The sequence below is a fragment of the Adiantum capillus-veneris genome, chromosome 16 (genome assembly GCF_014529385.1).
Source record: "Adiantum capillus-veneris isolate H3 chromosome 16, ASM1452938v2, whole genome shotgun sequence".
Lineage (NCBI taxonomy): Eukaryota > Viridiplantae > Streptophyta > Polypodiopsida > Polypodiales > Pteridaceae > Adiantum > Adiantum capillus-veneris.
This window is the reverse complement of record NC_140946.1, coordinates 33082919-33105234: the sequence shown is the minus strand read 5'-3', so window position 1 is coordinate 33105234 and position 22316 is coordinate 33082919. Positions and strand designations below refer to the sequence as shown.

Here is a 22316-nt window from a genome sequence, read left to right as displayed (position 1 = left end):
TGACTTATTCACACCCCCCAAACCAACTGCTAACACCCGGTTTGGACACTATTTTTTGTGTGTGCTACCAAGGCCACCATCACCCTTTGACTTTAGCCTGACACCACCTTCGCTCACATCAAGTGAGATTCTTTAAATTTTTATAGCCGGTACCCCTACTCGACACGATGTAAAAGGAAAGAGAAGGCCATTTTAAATCTTTGATTTAAATTTGTTTCGTTCCATAGTAATCGTTACAAGACCTTAGGCTGAGTTTAATTTCACCACGTGGCAAGCTATTGGTTGAGTTCACTGAGAGAGAGAGAGAGAGAGAGAGAGAGAGAGAGAGAGAGAGAGAGAGAGAGAGAGAGAGAGAGAGAGAGAGACCTGAAAGCAAGAAGTATTTTTTTGTTTGCCTTCCCTTTTCCTCTTGAGCCCCAAGGCGGCATCTCGTTAGATACGTGCTAATCAACCCACCTCAAAGATTTGGCTCACCTACTACTACTTGCACATTATTAAAAGTAATTATAAAATGATATTCACCTTATTATCCTACTAGCAACTCTCTCGTTTTTTTCATTCATTTAGCAAGATGCTTCCACCCCCATCGACATCTTTGCTCCCAGCCTTGCTTGAAGGCTTCAACGTTCTAAAAGGGTTTTACATGAGACTCGAACGTTGAAGGCTTCAATGTTCTAGAAGGGTTTTACATGAGACTCGAACCACGGACCTATAGGATGTTGATTGATTCAAAACCATCGTAGACCACTTTGACTACCCCGACTTAGTGTTGTAAGCTTGCCTATAATTTAAAAAACAAGGCGTGGGCACCCCCCCCACCCCCACTGTTGACACCCAGTTCGGGCACTATTTTTCGTGCATGCTACTTGGCCCACCATCACCCTTCAGCTTTCGCCTGATGCAGCCTTCGCTCATATCAAGTGAGATTCCCCTTTTTTTTGAAATTTTTATAGTTGGTACCCTCTATTCGACATGATGGGAAAGGAAAAGGAAGGCCATTTTGAATATTTAATTTAAATTTATAGTTTGATGTATTTAGGGTTTGCAAGAGTGGAGGAGCAGGGCCGCTCGCTACCCTGCAGCCTACGAGGCCTCGGGGCTTGGGAGGGGCTGAAGGGGGTGTTGCGGCAAGGCGGGCAGGGGGCGCGCTCTCTTCCTACACTCGCAACCCTTATTTTTTGAAGCGCAAGAGGAGGTCGCCCTCCTCCCTCCCTTTATGGAGGGCAACTTGGCGGCCAATACTGCTTTGAAAGAGCAAGGCCCCCTTGCAAAGGCCTCGTGGAGACGGTTCAACTATGTGGACGACTTGCAGTGGTAGTTGTCGGTTTGTGTTGCAGAGCGATCTTCGAGAGTGGCTATGGCTCGGCTTTTGGTTCGTGGCTTTGGGTGATGGATCCAAGTGAGATGGTGCTTGGCCCACCTTTAACGTCCTGCTCATTTCATTGGTGGTGGTGGGCGGTGCGATCGGATGCGGCCCTACTTCGACATGTTGCTAAAGTGTGGCAGACTTTGGCCTCATGGTGGCTTCGAGGAGGCCTGTCTCACAGGAGAAAGCCCCACAGGAGAAAGCTGCAGGCTGTCTTCAGCAGATGCAAAGTGAGGTCCTCTCTATAGATGCGATCGCCTACGTGAGTTAGAGGCTGTTGAAAAAAGATGTCATGCTTGGCACAATCTTGGTCGATATGTATGCCAAATGTGGTGCGCTTGAGAAAGCACAAAAAGTACTTGAGGAGCTTCTTGTCTGGAATGTTGTCTCTTGGAATGCACTGATTGCTGGATGTCCGCAACAAGAGCAAGGCTAGAAAGCTCTAGACTGTTTTTGATGGATGCAAAGAAAGCTCGCACTATATCCTCATGTAAGGATCACTTGGAACGGCGTCTCTTGGAATGCACTGGTCACAGGATGCGCACAACAAGAGCAGGCCAAAAAGCTCTAGGTTGTTTTCAGCTTCCTATCGAGAGTGTGGACTCTTGGAATGCACTGATTTTAGGAGAAAGCTCTATTCTGTTTTTAGCAGATCGAAGCGAGCGCCTCTCTCTAGATGCAATCACCTATGCCTGCATCTTGAAGGCATGTGGCCCTACACAAGATGCTGATATGGGTACAAAAATTCACATCTATATTGCGAGTCAGAGGTTGTTGAAAAAGATGTCATGGTTGGCATTGTCTTGGTCAATATATATGCCAGATGCGGCACGCTTGAGAAAGCACAAGAAGTGCTTAAGGAGCTTCCTATCCAGAATGTTGTCTATTGGAATGCATCGACTGTAGGATGTGCGCAATAAGAGCAGGGCCACAAAGTTGTAGGCTATTTTTAGCAAATGCAAAGAAAGCTCTCTCTCTATATCGTCATGTACGGATCACTTGAAACGGCGGCTCTTGGAATGCACTGGTCGCAAGATACACACAACAGGACCAGGGGCAAAAATCTCTAGGCCTTTTTGAGTTTCCTATCTCAGAGCGTGGGCTCTTGAAAGGCACTGATTGCAGGGTTTGTTCCACAGCAAATCCAAAGCAAGGTCCTCTCCAGATGCGATCACCTATGCATGCATCTTGAAGGCATGTGGCCCTAAGAAAGATGTTGATATGGGCACAAAAATTTACAATTATATTGTCAGTCAAAGTTTGTTGAAAGGAGATGTGCTTGGCACATGTGTATCAGAATTCATGATGTGATTGCTAGGTAGAGGCTGTTGACTACAAGATATGCACAACATGGATATGGCAAAAAAGATATGGTCTTCTTTTACTAGATGCAAAGTGAGGAATGCTTGCCAGACAAAGTCTCTTGGAGTGCTCTTATGGCCATAGGCTGCTTTAAACAAATGCAAAGAGAGGGTTTCTCACATTGAGATTGTTGATAATGGATTGGTGGTGAAAAAATATTGTACTTGGCAATGTTTTGGTCTACTTGTATCTCAAATGTGGTTCTCCCTTGAAAGAAAAAAAATCTCTTGATGGGCTTTCTCTGCGGAATGTCATCACCTCAAACGCATTGATTACTGGATATGCCCAACTTCATTGTGCTAGGGTAGCTCAGGAAGCATATGCAAATGGAAGGCTTTTCTCCAAATGCATTCATCTACGCTTGCACCTTGAACTTATGCAAGCCATTGACATGGATGACATAATTAATGAGAAGATACTTGGTCCAACGCCGTTGGTGAAGGATGTCATGCTTGGTCGTGCTTGGTTGATATGTGTGATACTGTCATGAAAGCATGAAAAGTTCTTGATTGGCATTCTCTCTGGAATGTCATCACCTGCAACGTGTTGGGTGCATGATATGCCCAATATCCCTGTCGCAAGAAAGCTCTCGATTGTTTTTACGAAACCTCTTTCTCCAAATACATTCACCTATGCTTGCACCTTGAAGGCTTGTGGCCTTATGGAACACTTTCACATGGGTATCAGCATTCACAATGTGATTGCTAGTCAGGGGTTGTTGGGAGTACGATATAGGAGCAGATAAGCATCATGTTGACAAACTCATCATGATTGTAACGTACTAGAGATTGTACTAATTAAGAAACGAGAAAACTTTTTTTGGTGAAAGGTAACAAGCTCTCTCTCTCTCTCATTTGCTCTCTCTCCATTTTCTTCTCTAGGGATATATACTCTTGTTGAATCTTCAAATGACACAACCATACCCAAAGATTGAATCAAAGAATTAATACAATCTAAAAGCTAAGAACATATTTAGACATATCAACAGTGGAACATGAAAATCATGGAGCTATCATAATAAGATTATGTCAACTCAAGGAATAGGATTTGTCAAAAGCAAAATACAAGCTCTCTCTCTCTCTCTCTCTCTCTCATCTTGTCTCTTCTAGGTTCTTGTTTTCTCTTACGCTCTCGAACTCACTTCAATTCGATACAAATGCGGCTAACGAAACACTCTAAAATTGTTTCGTTCCATAGGAGTCGTTACAGGACCTTGTTTATTTTCGCACGTGGCAAGCTACTTGTTGAGTTCGCTGTCTCCTACCGCAAGCGCTCTGCTTGTTTAGCCAGGACAGACGACATCGTGCAAGCTGGATCGTTCTCTTCATGCCTTGCAGAGCAAGCTGCACAAGCTGCTTCCTAGAAGGAAAGCAGCAACAGAGTCCCCGACGTTGGCAGGGGCTATGCCAACAGCAGCAGCATTGCCACATGCAGGCAGAGTCCTCGAGGTATCCTCAGATGGCTCTGGCTTTTTCCGCACCCTGCAGGATGCCATTGATGCTGTCCCCCTCCGCAACAAAGAGCGCGTCATTATCCATGTTGCCCCAGGCGTTTACAAGCAGCCAATCTACATACCTAAGTCCAAGAATATGATTATATTTCTTGGTGATTGTGCGGAGACCACTATACTCACCTGGGCTAACACTGCAACAAACATACAGCACCATCAAGTGAGTTGAAATGTTTGATTTTGGTTGCAAATGTAGCCAATCTTAGTACATTAACAATTGTATTTCTGAATGCTTTAAAACAAGATTTGTACAAATTCACCAACACAAGGTTTGCAAATATCAAAATCAAGATCTAGTCAGATTCTCAGCATTTTGGGCAAACCTATGCTTGCATCAAAACAATCTCTATACACCTGCACTTTAAAGCTCTTTGCTAAACCGAGAGAGTATTTGAACTCAGGAGGACAATTCGAATCTCAAAAGCAGGTTGAATAAGTTTCCTAGGGCTACTTATTCCAATGCATTGTGCACTATTGCACTCTACCATTGACATATAACCACATTGTGTAGGCCCACCCGTTTGGTCTTTCCACTCATGTAGACTGACATGTTTGCAATCGCATGTGTTTAGTAGCACTCTGTCGTTGTGGATGATTTGTTTATGTCAGACTTCATACTGTCTCTATGCAAACAGAGATCAGAGGTTATTGGAACTGGCACTTTTGCTTGTGGGACTGTCATTGTGGAAGGAGAAGATTTCATAGCACAGGGCATTACGTTTGAGAACTCATCACCTAAGGTAAAGTGGAAGATTACATCATGTATGTACTAAACATAGTTTCATATTTTGTTGTTTGTGAATGAATCTAAGATAACTGTTGAAAGGGAAATCAGGGGTTGTGACAATAGCGGTTCAGGGTCACCGATTTTCCTCTACCGCTCCACCAGCTTCTCCATCTCCCTCAACTCTCTTATTCAGTTTAGCTTTTACAATTGTTTTGAAGTATTAAAGTTGACTCAAGTAGTTCATCTTGTAGATTGTTCAAAAAGTTAAGACCATCATAGTTGTCTATCATTCCAATGTGCCAAAGGTATAGATTGAAGCCATACCAATGCTTGATGTATAGTGCATATAGCGAAGTCATGACCATACAAGAAATGCTTGTCACAAAGTGATAGTGTGGCATGACTGTACCGACTTGTTTGAGAAGAGCATTGGTTGCGTGGGACCCAGCCCAGATTATAGAACCCAAGTCTTGAGTTTGGCCGCCTGTGATCTACAATAAGATTTTTGGTGGAAATCGCGTCGTAAAACGTAGCGCGTTTTCGAATGACAAGGTTGGCCATGCAGACGCAGGGGCTGCTTTTTCTTGCAAAGTTATTTGGGTCGGAATGCCTTTATAAACAGGCCTAGGGGGTCACTTGTGGCGGATCATGCTTGGTGGCGAACTGTAGAGTGGCTTCCGGGCATTTGCACAATATAGTTATCAATGTAAACAGAATAACTGTGTGGGCCTCCTGATGTAGGGGCTATTGTGTCTTATTGCTAGTGCTCTTTTCAGTTCAAGTGTTACAATTGTCAAGTTTAGTTGTGTCTGCTGTTGATTCCTTGCCCTGATAATGGCTTGCTTGTTATAGTGGTATCAGAGGTCCAATCGATTCTTCTTCTACGGAGAATCCGATCCTTTTTTTAATAATTTTTACAGCACATTATGGATCATGACAGTTTTTGAGTGGGAGTTTTAAGCTGAGGAACGAGAATCTGAAAACAAAGTAGCAAAGGAAGTCCAGGAAGAATGCAGGTGAAAGTGTTCTCATTGCTAGTGAGGTGTGAATTGATATGGATCGACGTCTTACTTTTTCTCAGGATTCTCTATATGCCAAGCACTTAATGGACAAGGCCAATGAAAATAGTTTACAAATACAGTGAACCCTAAATTCAAGATGCTAATGAAAGTTAAAGCAAAGCCAAAACAGACGTTCTCTACCAACAAGAAGAGGTGTGATTATTCCATCACTCCAGAGGATTTACAGCAAGTGATCCAGCACCAGGTGTTTCAATAATTAGCCAGTTTAGGGTTTGCTCCGGTTTGGAAACAACATGAGTCAAAGTTTTTTACGGGTTACTTGGGTAGAGAAGAGCCGCTTTTTCCAACATGGTGTCCAAGGGTGCTCGTCTCAATGTATTCGGTTTTCAGGCTGACAAGGGTGCTTTTGGGAAACACCATAGGGGTGTGGTTTGACTTTGATAGGAGGACTTGGATGACACAATTGAGGAAAAAGACGAGATTGAGACAACGGAAGAAGAGAGCCATGCCTTGCAGACATAGAGGACGCTATGCTTATCCGTAGGATGATGAACGTGAGGACAACGATGAAGAAGATGGAGGATTCAACTTTTGGGACAAATTTTGGACGAAAATGGAGTGGGATCATGGATGCTGACCTTTATTCAGCAATTTGATAGTTTGATACGGCTTTCTTAGGAGGCAACTTCACAGAACCTCCCAAAGTGAAAGAAAGCCTCTCTTTTGAAAGGCAATGCGTAGACTTGGTGGTCAACACTTTTGTTGCAAAGACGAGCACCTCACAATTGGGTGGGGTTCAAGCGCCTCTTTTCATCATTGTGGTTGACAAACAAAGTACGAAGCCAAAGTTTTGACGACTGGGAATCATCTTAGGGGATGACAAAGAGAGATACACTTCTAGTTTACAGTAAGACATTGTGGGACACTTTCCTACGTGCTGCTTCTTTTAGGAAGGCCTCTCTGTGAAGGATTAGATGGAGTGTTAAAAGTGATGGCTTGCACGATGACCTGTAGGTCTTCTACCTTAAGCAGATGTCCTACAAAGTCTTGCAGCTTATGGACCATGTTTTGAGTGGCTATTCAAGTCAAGAACCTTCCAAAGGGAAGAAGGGCAAAAAGTTAGTGCAATGGAAGAAATCTAACGTTCCTTAGAAGTCTACCGATCAATAGGCGGAGTTTTCCAAGCAACGAAAGTGTCATGGATGCAAGGAGGTTGGGCATATCTTGATAAAGTGTCCAAAGAAAGAGGAGGAGCTTGAAGACAAGGTGGAGAGATTGAAAGTAGGAGAAGAGCGAGTGGTCAAGAATTGGAAGACCAAAGCAAGATTTGTAGCAGAATTTATGGAGACACCAAAGAATCACGAGCATAAGAGTAATGGGCTTTGAGGAGCGTGGGGCAAGATACATGACCAAGAGGCTTTGATCTTCGACAAAAGAGCTAAGGCCAACTTTATTTCACCAAAGATGGCAGCTCGTTTAGGAGTGAAGTCTGAAAATACGGGACCATAGATGACGCAGTGTTAGCGGCACCAAGGCATGAGGTCGCAGCGACAACTCTTGTTGGCAAGCTCCTTTTGCATTGTCAGGGTTACATTGGGCACGGGGGCTTTCATAACATGTCTCTTGAGAGGGGTTATGTTCTATTGGGGACAACGTGATTGTGGATGCAAGGGCTAGGAAGCTCTAGTTGAGGAATAACAAGGGCAAAGATGTGGTCTTAGATGTGAAACTTAAGGGGGAGTAAGTCCTTGTTATAATGACTATTTTCAAATGAATGAAATCAAGTCTTTTTGCTCACTCGATCTTTGTCAAACCTATGAGTGAACTTGAGAATTCAAGTTTGTCAGAGTTAAGAGTCAGAGCGTCTCAATCTCATGCAAATTGTTTCTCAGAGGGCTTACCTCGCCAATTTCCTCTAGAATGGCAAGATCATACCATCGACTTGTTTCTAGAGAGTACCCCATTGAACTGACCACCATATAGAGTGAGTGGACCTCAACAACTTCATGGAAAAGGGCTTGATCCAACGAAGTTCTCTACCTTTTTGTTCACTACTGCTACTTGGTAGACGGATCTTGGAGGATGTGTAGACTACACCACTCTTAAAGAATAGGTTTCCAAATACCAGGATCAATGATATACTTGATAGATTACACGATTGTACTTGTTTCAGTAGTGCCCAAAATTAGAGGAGATTGCTTCCTGTTAGTCCTCAAGGGTGGTTTGCCCTCCCCGCTGCCCCTCTATAAATATGCTGCGAGCAAGAATGTGACATATTATCACCATAAGCTGTCCCTCATGTGTCAAGCTCTCTAACTCTCGCTCTCTCGAGTCTCTCTCTCTCTCTCTCTCTCTCTCTCTCTCTCTCTCTCTCTCTCTCTCTCTCTCTCTCTCTCTCTCTCTCTTTCTCTTTTGTACTTTTATTTTCTAATTTACGTATCTTGGACGTATTTTCCAAGCACGCCATTATTCTATACTCCAATTCTTTCACGTCTATCTATGCGATACTGTTGTTTGGCGCAGGAAAAAAAATGGAACAAGATATATGTAACAATTCATTTGTGCTTCACTTTTTGCAAGTTTCATGCAAAATAAAAAAAATGACTATAATTAAATAAGGGAAGTTGTGTAGGATCCATACGCAACTTTTGTGAATTCAATTCTTGGCAATGTAATACACGTCTTTCATGAAAATTTACATTCTTGTATGACATGTATGTATCAATGAATTCATTACTTAAGGTAGACGTAAAGACACATCCTTTGGACAAAGAGCTGCAACCATTGGGTGAAAGGGTGTGACCAGTCGTCGAAGGAGTGTGGCTTTTGGCAAAGAGGCATGTCTCTAGAGCGTAGGGGTCCTCCTTGGCATGTCACTTCTCATATTTGCAACTAGGACTAGATGTAGTGCTGTAACATTGTCACAATTGTGACATTCTCTCCCATTTAAAATGAGACTTTTGATGTTGATAGAACTCTAGAAAAGAGTTGAATCTTCGAAATTCTTTGAGTTATATGGAACCTTTGTCTTGAACTGTTGCTTCTTGTGAAAGCTTTTTGCTTTGACTGCTCAATCTCATGTCATTGCATTATTCAAAGACTTTTTAAATTAGGTTGATGGCAACAAAAGAGTGATCTTCAAAATCCTTCATGTGATGTAAAATTTTTGGTTCAGAATCTTTCAATGACTGTGAATATTTGTTGAAGAGGAAATCTTCTCAATGCATTGTTTGAAGAGGGTAACTTCAATTTATTAAATCATTGGAGAGGATTTTGGATTGAGACTGCAATCATCTTCCAATAATGTGCAATCATCTTCCAATATTGAATCCCAAAATTCTTCAAAAACTACCATTTCATGACTTGCAATTGGCATATCATCGTCCAACAAAAAATCAAAGAAAGCATAATTGTCTTCTGACTGAGAATCTGTAACTATGTCTTTATCTTTATCTCTTTATCTTTATCTGGCAACAAAGTATCACTTGGAAAAAGTTCTTGCTCAAAATCATCTTTGTCTTCATCAATTGATTCAGGAGAAGTAAATGAGTTAAAAAATTCACCAATAATAATTTTTGCATCCGCATCAGAAATCATATTCGTTTCATCTAGTGTATCATGCCGTTTGACTTGTATACGTGAGACTTGAATCACTAAAGCCTGTGTAAAATCAGTTCACGTCCATCTTTGAATAGATTGATAGTATGTCCTTGAAAACTAATTGGTGGCGGTCCGATCAATATCGCGCCATTCACCTTGAAATGGAGTTGGGAACTGGTAGGGGCGGTGTCATATTTAGTAGTTACAAAGCCCATACTACCTTGCATTGAGCTGCCTACTGGGCATTGCAGCAAGCTATCACCAACTACAACTTGTAAATGCTCCATGTCATAATCCTCACGAGATCAAGCCGTGGTTCAAGGCAATACGATGTAACAGACTTGGACACTCCAAGTCAAGAATCTACCCGCGACAGCACCAAATAACCACTTCAAAACAGTTCACAGTTCATAATTTATTCTGACACTCGTCCGCGGCGGAGTTCCGTGTCTAGAGATATTGGCCCCAAAGACTGGCGCCCCTTTCGGTATTTCTTTTTATATTAATCTGAGTTCAAAGTACAAGAGTGCGGGCAGGCGCTCACACTCAGACTCTGCGTCCAGATGATCTGAGTTGTGAGAGGCCTGCTCACATATTTAAAGTTACAAGGGATGCCAAAAGCAGAGCCCCAAAAGCTGAAAATCAATAGCCCATAAATAAAGCAAAGGCTCTTTCTCTCTCTTGCTTATAAAATAAAGCAAGTTCCAGAAAGCTGTCCAATCAAAAGCTTTTAACATAGAGCAGAAGCTTTTTCTCTCATTCTTCTATGCTTGTATAAAATAAAAGCAAAAGCTTCTCTCTCTTTGATCTCTTGTGTTGAGTAAAAGCAAAAGTCAAAATCTGCCCAACTTTTTGTAAATCACGCTGGTGTCTGTACAGCAGGCCACGTGTCAGCCCGCCACGTCAGCAAATCAGGGTTAGGATTAGGGTTAGGGTCATTTGGGTAACTTGACCTACCCCACTGATGAAGTTTTGACTCATGGGACCAGACAGACCTCCACAAACGACAATAGAAAGAAGAAGAACTCCCAGAAAAAGAAGGATGCACGACCCTGTTTGACTCGGAACGGAGAGCCGACTAGGGGAAGTGTTTTGGTTGCGGGGAACAAGGACACATCTCCGCAAAGTGCTCCAAAAAGGCACAATGAGGACAAACCAAAGAAAGGCTTGAGAGTTCTAGAGCAGTGAAAGAACATGGCAGAAAAGGCAAGATGAAAGCAGGACTGGTACCGGATTGCATGGGAACTGACAGATGGATGAAAGTACGGAACTTTGTCGCACATGAGGCAAAGTAAAAGATCAAGAAGTCCTCATTTTCTTTGATGGAGGAGCCAAGGCCAACTTCATTTCACGTGAATTGGCGACTCGACTCGAGATTACGTCTGATAGGTGTAAAGTGTGAGCTTTGTCCTAAGGTGTGAGTCAAGGAGAAGAGAGTGGATTTATCCCACATGCTGTGGAGCAAGGCTGTAGAGCTACTTAAAGCTCATTTCATGAATGAATAAACAACAACTTCTTTTTGCACTACATGCTTGTCGATGGTGAGCTTGTGCTAAGCTAAGTCAATACTCAAGATTGTGTTTATGAGTCCAAGCTAATTCTAATTCACTTGAGTGATAATCTTGCTTACACACACACACTCACGCATTGACACTATGTTTCTCTTTCATCCACCATAGCTAGCACGATTCAATTCCTAACATATGGTATCAGAGCCATGGTATGCTAGCTAGGATTGTCATTATGCATTAGCATTAGCATTAGCATCTCCATTAGATCGATTAGCATTGCACAATTGTTGTCACGACCCATTAACAGTTTCATAGTTAAGTTGCATATCTCACTAATTAAGCACTAATCTAGCTATGTGTAGGCCACTACCCTCCATGGCTAGGTAGACTTGATTAGGGAGAGGATTAGTGTCACAAACGAGAGCGCATAGAAATATCAAATTTACTCGGATAAATAAAATTTATCACTTAATATGAAGCCAGAGGATATAGAGAGATAGATAGAGTGAGAAGATCGACACAGTACTGGGACCAGAAGATGGGCCGGTCCCCCCCCCCCCCCCCCCCCCCCCCCCCCCCCCCCCCCCCTCCCTAATAGTATCTTTATTATTGAGGAGAAGTCTATACAAGCACTTGAACCGAACGTATTACCACGTTCGTTCTAGAATAAGACTCGATGGTTCGTGGAAGCCTTAGCTTCCGATTCCTAGGGCAAAACCCTATTCCAAGGAACTTCCGTTCCTTATTCCAAATCCTTGAGAACCAAGGTTCTCGCCTCTGGATCTCACCTTCCAGACTCAGGGCATGACATCCCTGCAACTCTTTTCTAACTCTGTTTCTAGAGTCCTCTTCCTGCAGATTAACTCCGCTTTCCTAGACACGAAGTCCTTCCCTTGGGAATTTCAACTTCTGGATTACATCTCGAGAGTCTACCTCTCTTCGATCCGTGGATCTGCTTCCCAAACTTGGGTACGAAACCCTTGGGCTGATCTGGCTCTAGTTCCTCAGAGCGCTTTTATATTGTAGAGGCTCATGCCTTCCTCTGCTCCTACTCCCTCGTGAAGAGGAAGTACACGTGCAAACAAATACTCAGAGTTCATAACATGAAAATCGTTACCTTCAAAGTCTCGACGCTCGAAATGAAACTCGGTTCTCGAAAAGCAATTCCCTGGAAGGGATTTCTACATAGAAAATCCTCTGTTCCAATCCTACACACAAAAGAGGTGTGTTCTCGGGTTCCTTCTCATAAATCAGCCCCGTCTACGACGTTTATGGGCTGAAAACAGAGAAAAACAGCAACTTGTCGCGATGGAAACATGCTTCGTAGGCACTTCTTCGCGAGGGAACTCGCACACTGGGTCTTGGCGACATCTGGTACACTTGGGGCAGCCATGGGCATCACCGGCAACGTCTTCTTCACGGCTGAAATCTGCAGCAGCATCTCCTTTTTGCAAAGATTGGTCCTCTCTGAGTAAGGGCATGTGATGCTTTTATAGCTCCTATCCACGGGCACAAATAGCTACTCGCGTAGAGATCGCGGCCGTTTTTTTTTTTATATAATTTTTTTTCATTTTTTTTTCGTTGTTCTGCCAGAAAAAGAGAGAGAGAAAACGTTGGCTGATTTGTTGCCTTATTTATCAGATGGCTGCCCACTTATTAAGTGGGTGGCCGGCGTATTTTAAAAATAGTCTAAACCTGCCCAAAAACTCAATAAAACCTTATAAGTTAAAAACAATGCTTTCACAGCACTTCCCAGGCGTCCCTGGATGCAATCACATGCACAGTTGCAATGCAGACATAGACTTCCTCGCGAGAAAGCATCTGCTTTCCCGAAAGGCAATCCCGCTTTCTCAAAAAGCATCTGTTTTTCCTCAAAAGTTTCCTATGAACCCATCTTCATTCAAGTGCTTGCTTTTTTCCTTGTGCACAATTCTAACACAGTTCGGAATTTCCTCCCGACTATGGATATTCCCTTTCCGATGCACCCATCACCCACCTTGTGATTCATAAGGAATACCCATCACCTAGTCCTTTCCTACCGAACTTACGGTACAATCTCCTTCACGATGCTCTATGTCACCCATCCTATGACGCATCAGAGATGTCCGTTCCCGGATGGTCGGATACTTCTTTCCGATGCTCCTTGTCACTCATCCGATGTGACGCATCGGAAGTACCCGTTCCTGGTGGCCTTACAGATATTCCCGTTCTCAGTGCTCCCGTCATTACTTTGAATGACGCACTAGGAATACTCTGTACTCGAATGTCTCCAGTGAGAAAAGCCCTCTCACTTAAAATTCCAATAATTCATTTAGAATTATTTTTCCTTGGTGTTCCAAGCGAGAAAACCCTCTCACTTATAAATCCAATAATTCATTTAGAATTATTTTTCTGTCAGATAAAGCCAATTTGGCAACAATTAGCATCATTTGAATTGCATTTTAGATTGCCTTTTTTGCATCAATTTTTGCATCATTTGCCCCTTCAATTAAAATCATTAAACTCGTTTTCCTTTTGCATTGTTCACCTCATCTCGAAGCTCTCCTCGCAAGCTTTCCATAGAGCTTGCAAGCACTTAAATCCGAGCTCGAGAACCCCCCAAAACTCCATCCCCAATTTTGCCTAAAAATAGGTGTGTGTGTGTGTGAGTTTGTGTGGGAAAGGGCCTGCCGATTTGAGCTTAACATTTTCTTTTTCGGAGCTTTTCCACAAGCCATCACATGGGCTTTGTTGGCTAGTGCACCACAAAAGGGACGCTATCGTGTGGGGTCCAAGGCTCAAAACGGGTTACCTATTTTCGGCAAGCTGGGCGGACCCGAAACGGATTTCAAATTAGCTTTTTTGTGGAGGTGGCGGGTCCGCAGGGGGGAGATCCCATGACCGCGCGCCTTGGCTTTGCCCGTCTGTCCATACTCCTGTTCGTCTGCCCGGCCGTGCCCGCCTTGCCCTTTTCTGCCCGGACTGCCCGACAAACTGCCCGCTTGCCGGGCTTACCCGACCCCTCTTTTAAACCCCCTTCCCGCGCTGCCTCAAGGAGCCTCAAGAGCTCACCATCCAACTCCCTCAAGGGGGCAGTCCCACGAACCTGCTGCCTCAAGCCTCCGAGAGCCCAAGAGGCCCAAACCTCCAAGCTCACGACATTCCCACGTCTTGGCTCCAGCACCTTAAAAAAACGGTGCTTATAATTGTTAAGCAAGCATTTCTATTGTTGAGTCTGAGGTGGAAACAACAACAAATTTTGCAAAGCTTCGCACTCCAAGCCAACTATCGAATCTTCAAAGGCTCATCCCAGGCATCAAAGAAGAACTCAAAGGTGTGTGTGAAGGGTGACTTCACCTCGAGTGAAGAGGTACTTCACATTAAGATTTTTTTTTTAAAGATGACATTAAAATTGAAATCTTGCAGCCGAGCACAATAACTTGCAAATAAATATCTTCTCTCTTTATTTGTGCGCCGTGTAAAGAGGCAGACACTGGCTAGGAGAGTCTCCTAAGCTAAGACCCCTCTATCAGCACAAATGGGGGATAAGGGAATAGAGAAATTCAACGGGGAGGGATTTCACACTTGGCAAACGAAGTTAAGAGGCTACCTTATGAAAAAATGTTTGTGGTCTGTCATTAGTACTACCTTAAAGCAACAAGCCGAACCTGATGGAGTGCACACTAGGGCATCTACACTCATAGCAAGTGCACAGAATTTGGCCAAAGATGAACAAGCATTAGGAATCATCACCACCTCCTTGCATGACAACTACGTGCATTTCATAGATGAATGTAAACATGCACATGAAGCATGGCATGTCCTAGAAAGTAATTTTGGAGCTAGGGCCAAAAGAAGCAAAGTTAGTCTTAAAAGACAGATTTACAAAGTTACTATGATTGAAGGGGAGGACATTGCTAGCCTAGTGAATAGGCTTAAGAGCATTGTCATGCAGCTCACTTACATCCAAGTTGAAGTACCAGAAGATGACAAAGTGGCCATACTATTAAGTGCACTTCCACCTTCTTATGACCACTTAGTCACAATTCTTGAAGAAAAAGAACCAGCACCACCATTCCAAGATGTCATCAACTCAGTCCAAGCAGAAGAAAGAAAGCAAAGAGGTTCACTCACCTCATCAGGAGGAGTTTTTATCGCAATATCTTCAAGGGGAAGACATTCGCCATCAACATCGACAAACGAAAGAAAGTGTTATGAATGTGGAAGAATGGGACACGTAGCGAAAGACTGCTACACAAACAAACCTTGCAACAAATGTGGTAGGAAGGGATACCCTCGTTCTCGGTGGTACTCAAGTGGAGGCAGTAGCAGTGGAGAAAGCAGCAGCAGTAGAAGCAACAGTAGAAGCAACGAAGGCAAGAGACCTGACAGAGGATCAGCTTACATAGTAGAAGACAAAAAGGATGAAGACGAGAGCAACGTTGTCTTTTATGAAGACCCATTTTGAAGATGCAGACTCTCTACTTGTAGGGGAGGATTTTTTTCCTTTGTGGATCCTATCATCTTGTGTGGACATCATCATCCTTTGTGGATTTTTCTTGTGTGGATTTTACCATCTTGTGTGGATATCACCATCCTTTGTGGACTTTATTTTCTTGTGTGGATATCACCATCCTATGTGGATTTTGTTAGCCTGTGTGGATCATGCATCTTCAGTATCTTGTCATAGTCCAAACCTCAAGGGGAGGATTGTAAAGTGTGAGCTTTGTCCTAAGGTGTGAGTCAAGGAGAAGAGAGTGGATTTATCCCACATGCTGTGAAGGCTGTGGAGCTACTTAAAGCTCATTTCATGAATGAATAAACAACAACTTCATTTTGCACTACATGCTTGTCTATGGTGAGCTTGTGCTAAGCTAAGTCAATACTCAAGATTGTGTTTATGAGTCCAAGCTAATTCTATCTTGGAACCTAATTCACTTGAGTGATACTCTTGCTTACACACACACTCACGCATTGACACTATGTTTCTCTTTCATCCACCATAGCTAGCACGATCCAATTCCTAACAATAGGATGGGGCCACTGATGGAGTCAGTTCTAGTGGCGCCCGGACGGGATGTTGCTAGTACACATGTCATTGACAAACTTCATTTGCATTGTGAGGGGTATTTAGGGCACGAGGACTTTTACATCATGCCTTTGGAAGGGTGTGATGTCCTCCTAGGAATCCCTTGGTACCATAAGAACAACGTCGTGGTCGACCATCGGGGTAAGAAAGCGACTTTGACCAATGAGAAGGGCAATAAAATTATACTTGATGTAAAATTGAAGGGCGAGTTCGTCCCTATTGTATCGGCTTCGGCCATTTCAAAATTAAGGAAATCCAATTTTTTTGTTTACTTGATTTATTTGAAAGAATTGAATGATGAACAACGAACAAACATGTCTGAATTGGACAAAGAACAACAAGAATTTCTGCACACATGCTGACTGTTTATCAGAAGGCCTACCAGGCGAGTTACCTCTATCTCGTCTTGAGGACCACACTATTGATCTAATCCCTAGAACCACACCACTGAACCGGCCACCTTACCGTGTTAGCCGAGCCTAGAAAGAAGAAATCATGAACTATAAAATGGTCTCATTCAGCCTAGTACTTTACCTTACTGTTCTCCGGTTTTACTAGTACTAAAGAAAGACGGATCTTGGAAAATGTGCATTGACTACAGAGCTCTCAATAAAATCACCATCAAGTACAGATTTCCGATTCTAAGGATCAATGATATTCTTGACAGATTACATGGATCCTCTTGCTTCAGCAGGATTGATTTGAAAAGCGGATATCATCATATCAGAATCGCTCCGGGAGATGTCTACAAGACAAGCTTTGGATTATACGAATTTTTGGTGATGCCTTTTGGACTTATCAATGCTCCAACAACTTTCAATCGAATGATGGATAGGATTTTTCGAGAGCATCGATCTTTTGTGGGCTTTTCTTTGATGATATTATAGTTTTCTCCAAGAATGAAGGAGAGCATCGACACCACCTGCTATAGGTCTTTCAGGCATTGCGTGATCATAGATTGGTTATTAATGCCAAAAAGAGCGAGTTTTTCTTGTTGGAGATACATTTCTTGGGACACGTCTCAGCAGCAGAAAGGAGTACACACGGCCCCGGCCAAAATTGACACTATCCGCGAGTGGTATGACTTGAAGAATGTTCATGAAGTTCAAAGCTTTTTGGGCTTGTGTTCTTACTACCGGCGGTTCATTCGGAAGTTTGCAGAGATAGCTTCGCCTTTACACTTATTGACTCAGAAAGGAGTCTCTTTCTTGTGGGGACCGACAAAGGTGACTGCTTTTCAGACACTTAAGGAAAAATTGACTACTGGACCAGTGTTGGCTTTGCTAGACTTGCAAAAGCCATTCGAAGTTTATTGTGACGCTTGTGTTCGTAGTCTGGGAGTGGTCTTGATGCAAGAAGGCCATGTGATTGCTTATGAAAGCACAATGTTTTCAAGGCTAGAATTGGTAGCCCAGATTTATGAGAAAGAGCTATTGACAGTGATCCATGCTCTTACACAATGGTGACATTATCTACTCGGAGCTGACGTCACAGTTCTTACAGATCATCAGAGTCTACATTACTTCTTGTCACGGAACTAGCTTTCGGAAAAACAGATGCGGTTGGCTAACATCTTGTCACAGTTTCACTTCCAGATTGTCCATGTATAGGGACATAAAAATTTAGTGGCAGATGCATTGTCTCGGAAGCCCCTCATCTTGGCTATTTCCGCGATCCATCATTGAAGCTTCAAGGATACGGTTGACCAGTACGCCACAGATCCGGACTTTACCGATGTTTTTACTTGGCTACAGAATGGGGAGACAGTTCCAGGATATTCCATACGGGATAGCTATTTGATGAAGAAGTCGCTATTGTGTCACATAGACTTTGAGGGAAAAGGTCTTGACAGAGTGCCACTTTTACGGGTCACCATGGCATCGATACAACCTTGAAGGGGGTAGAGCGTTATTTCTTTTGGCCGAGACTCGAGAAGGATGTGGACGACTTTGTTCGCAATTGTTTGTTGGGTCTAAAGGCCCTCTTATAACCTCTCTTACTCATTTATTCATTCTTTTATACTTGGGTGTGTTCACACGCAAATGCCATTTAAATGGTCATAAGTTTGTACCCTTATATAATAATAAAACATAGGGCTTTTAGTTGTGTGCCCAAGAAACACACTAAGAAATCGTACGATCTCCTCTCTCCCTCTCTCTGCAACAACGCTCACGCTCACTCTCTCTCTGCTCGTGGGCTCTTCTACACCCATCGCTAGCTCCTCCCTCACTTCAAACTGGTATAAGAGCCAAGTTCCCTACTCCCGCGTGCATTCCCTTGCGAGAAATCTTCATTTTCTCTCTCTAGCGCAGTTTTCTCTCTCTAAAAACAGCAAGCGCAGGTGTCCTCTCTCTCCTCCCCGGACTCAAGGAAGACAATACCTTAGCCCACAAGTGCTTATATGCTGAAAACAGGTTGAAAACAGGTCATTTCGGGCTGTTTCTCTTCAAAAACAGGTTTTTTCTGTTAATTACAGCAAGCACAAGTGTTACAGGTACATTTGGGACACTTTGGGCAACACCAATCCACCCGGAGAATTTGGGGTTTTGCCCTATTTGCTGAAATTTCAGCAAGTTGTCACTTTAAACTTGGGGGTTTTGCACATTAGTGCAAGATTATTCAAGTCTACGCCTACAGGTGTAATTACAGCACAGTAACACGGAACGGGCGGAACGGGGGTATTTCGTTCCATAACGGCGTTCCGAGCAAGGCCGGCCGGGGAAACGGTTACGGGAACGGGCGGACGTTCCGGTTCCGGAACGTAACAGCGGAACGGCGTTCCAGCTGGGCGGAACAGGACAAAACGGGCCGGAACGTCTGGCGGCAGTTTTTAAAATTCAAATCTGGGCGGCAGTTTTTAAATTTCAAAAACAAGCGGCAGTTGGGATGGTTCACACTAGAGAGGTGTGTGTGTTTTGGGGGGGGGGGGGGGGGGGGGGTCTTCACTATTTTCTCCTATAAAAGCTAATCCACACTCCTCACAATTTCATAGCCCTCACTCTCGCGCATTGCTACTTGAGTCTTGAAGCGCCACTCTCTCCCTCTCAAGCTTGAAGCCACTCTCTCACACCCTCTCTCTCAAGCTCGAAGCCACAAGCTCTCAAGGTTGAAGCTTCATCCCTCTCGCAACTTGCAAGCTCCATTCCAATTTCCTTCATCGCATCCCTCTCTCAAGCTCCATCCCTCTCTCAACTTTCAAGCTTCATCCCTCAATCTCTCTCTTGAGTTTCAAGCCTCAAGCCTCAAGTCTCAAGCGCCATCAATATGACACAAGCTTCCGCATCAAATGAAGGTCCCTCGGTTGGTAAGAGAGGAAAGAAGGATGAGCCTTCATGGTGGGATGAGGTGCACTCCGAAGTCTTGGGCAAAGAAGGCGGTGCAAGATCATGGACGTGCAAACTATGTGGATTTCAACGCAAATCCGGGACAAGCAAGGTTCGAGCACATCTCCTTCACATAGTGGGGGAGCAAGTGAAGCTTTGGAGTAATGTGACGGCCGAGAAGAAGAAGGAGCTTGAGATCAAGGATGCCATCATAAGAGCCAAAGCAAATGATCGACCCAAGCGGAAAGCCATTGACCCCAATCACTTGGTTTTTCCTTCTTCTACCACTCATACGCACGCTTCCGTTGGAGGTAGTAGTGCGGCGGCTCAATCATCATTTCAAACGAGCACTCCCTCTCATCCCACCCATCGTCAACGAACTCTAGATTCGTCATGGGATCCCAAAAAGAAGGAGGATGTGGATGCCGCCGTTGCCCGCTTTTTTTATCACGATCATATCCCTTTCATAAAGGCTCGGTAAGTTCCAAGTTCTCAATGCTCTTTCATATCATGACCATAACTAGTATGTTTGTTTTCCAATCTACATTGTCTTCTCTTTTGACCTTTGTGACATGTATTTTGTATAGGTCGGACTACTTCAAGGCAATGTGCACAAGGATTGGGGATTACGGGCGACGCTACGTGCCACCCACTTCAGAGGCCCTCCGTACTACTCTTCTTGATAGAGAGAAGGCCGTTGTGGAGATGGCAACCGTAAACATGAAGCGACAATGGGCCAAGTATGGAGTGACACTCATTGCAGATGGATGGAGCGACACAAGGAGGAGATCCATTCATGGGCTTGTGGCTTATTGCAAGGGAGAGATGTACTTTTCCCACTCACATGACGCCACAGAAACAGGGAAATCCGCCGATGTGCTTGCTGGAGAGTGGGCGTCTGCCATAGAGATCATTGGCCCAAAGGTGGTATTGCAGCTTGTCACAGATGGGGAGGCATCAAACATGGCAGCCGGCGCCATTTTGGAGGGCATGTATCCCCGCATCAAAGTGTCATTTTGTATGGCACATTGTCTCAACAACCTTTTAAAGGATATAGGGCGCCTACCTTGGATTGAGCCTCTCATTACAAGTGCGTCCAAGATAGTGTCCTTCATCAAAAATCACAATCTCCTTCGTGCTCCATTCTTGAAGCGGTCAGGAGGCAAGGTTCTCTTGAAGTATTGCGAGACCCGCTTTGCCTACAACTACCTAATGGTTCATCGCCTATGCGAATGTCAGAGTGCAGTGCGGCAGACCCTCATCAGTACGGAGTACACTTCCTCATCCTACGCAGGTTCAGTCGCGCAGGAATCTTATGTGCAAGCAAGTCAGAGGATCCCCAGTTTTGGGAGTCACTGAAGACTATAGACCAAATGGTACAGCCGGTACTCCACTTGCTTCGAGTAGTTGATGGCATGCAACCTTGCATTGGCAAGGTTTATGAGGCCATGGATCGCATGGTGGAGACCCTCCAAACACTTGAGCCAGATGCAAATAGGTTTGAGGAGATTAGCTTGCTTTGTTAGAGCAGATGGGACGCTATGCTTCCCCTTTCCATGGTGCGGCTTTTGTGCTGGATCCAGGTTTTCAAGGTGCAGGACAGGAGCATGATGGGGAGGTGACCAAGCAATGGAACGAGATCTTGACCATGTTTCACCTTGATCGAGAAGAGTGCCGCAAAATCAAGGATCAACTTGCTATGTACAGGGATATGCGAGGATCATTTGGGCTTGCCGATGCCCAAGTTGATCGCACCAAGATCTCCTCAGTTTTGTGGTGGCAGGACTATGACTCAGATGGGCCAGAGCTTCAGCGACTAGCTATCCGCATCCTCAGCGAGGATCATTTGGGCTTGCCGATGCCCAAGTTGATCGCACCAAGATCTCCTCAGTTTTGTGGTGGCAGGACTATGGCTCAGATGGGCCGGAGCTTCAACGACTAGCTATCCGCATCCTCAGCCAAGCGGTTAGCTCCTCTTGCTTGGAGCAATTGTGGAGTGTTTATAGCCACGTTGCATCCAAGAAGAGAAACCGACTTGCAGTGGAGAAAGCAAATGATCTTGTATTTGTGAGTGCAAACTTGCGTATGCTTTGCAAGTTGGCATCCAAAGTATCAGATGCCTTTCTACAGTGGGAGATGGAGGAAGAGGCGGAGATACTTGGGGAGGGTGGATCTACAGAGGTTTTACATGAAGTGGATGATGCGGACGAGCCTGTTGGGGATGAGGATTGGGATGACATCCATGATCTCCATGACACCACTACAGATTGGCAGGCTGGCTCTTCTGCCACTGGTCTTTGAGCCTTGGTCCTTGACATGTTTCCATTATGGCATTTTGGCATCTATGTATTGAGCTCTTGAGTCCATACTACATAGTGGCTAGTCTTTACTCTTGAGCCTCGACTCTTATCTTTTCTCAGTGCTTACCTTTTTGTAGTGCCTTGGCTGGCCTTATAAGCCACACTTGAATTTATAGTCATAGTCTTTTAAGTTTTTACTCCGTCTTTCTGTCTATTGAGCTCTTCAATCTTTGCACTTCCTAGATAATGTTATTTGTGATGCGCTTAGTATGCTATGAGGTGTCTACAACCCCGGTAAATTGAATTTACATCCGCAACCACTAATGCGCATCGCGCACAAGCGACATGTTGAAACTTAAAACATGCTTGAACATGATTCTAATTGTCCAAGTAGGTGTTAGAAGCTTGGCTTATAGTTGTTTCCTAACTTATAGGCTGTTTTGAGGCTAATTTCAGCGTTTTTTGGTGGACCGTTCCGGCGTTCCCGTTCCGGTCCTCGCCTATACATTCCGGTACCGTTCCGGAGC

The 22316-nt window shown here is 44.1% G+C and overlaps 1 protein-coding gene across 1 annotated transcript in view; it reads left to right on the top strand.

The window, feature by feature from the left end:
• Positions 1–3916: 3916 nt before the first annotated feature.
• The window catches only part of LOC147438827 (pectinesterase 31-like), a 58819-nt gene continuing 40419 nt past the window's right edge, over positions 3917–22316 (top strand). Inside the window, exons 1-2 of the mRNA XM_086484796.1 lie at positions 3917–4398; positions 4874–4978. Coding sequence (XP_086340922.1) covers positions 4132–4398; positions 4874–4978 — 372 coding nt within the window. The 5' untranslated portion in view covers positions 3917–4131. The remainder of the gene's footprint in view (positions 4399–4873; positions 4979–22316) is intronic.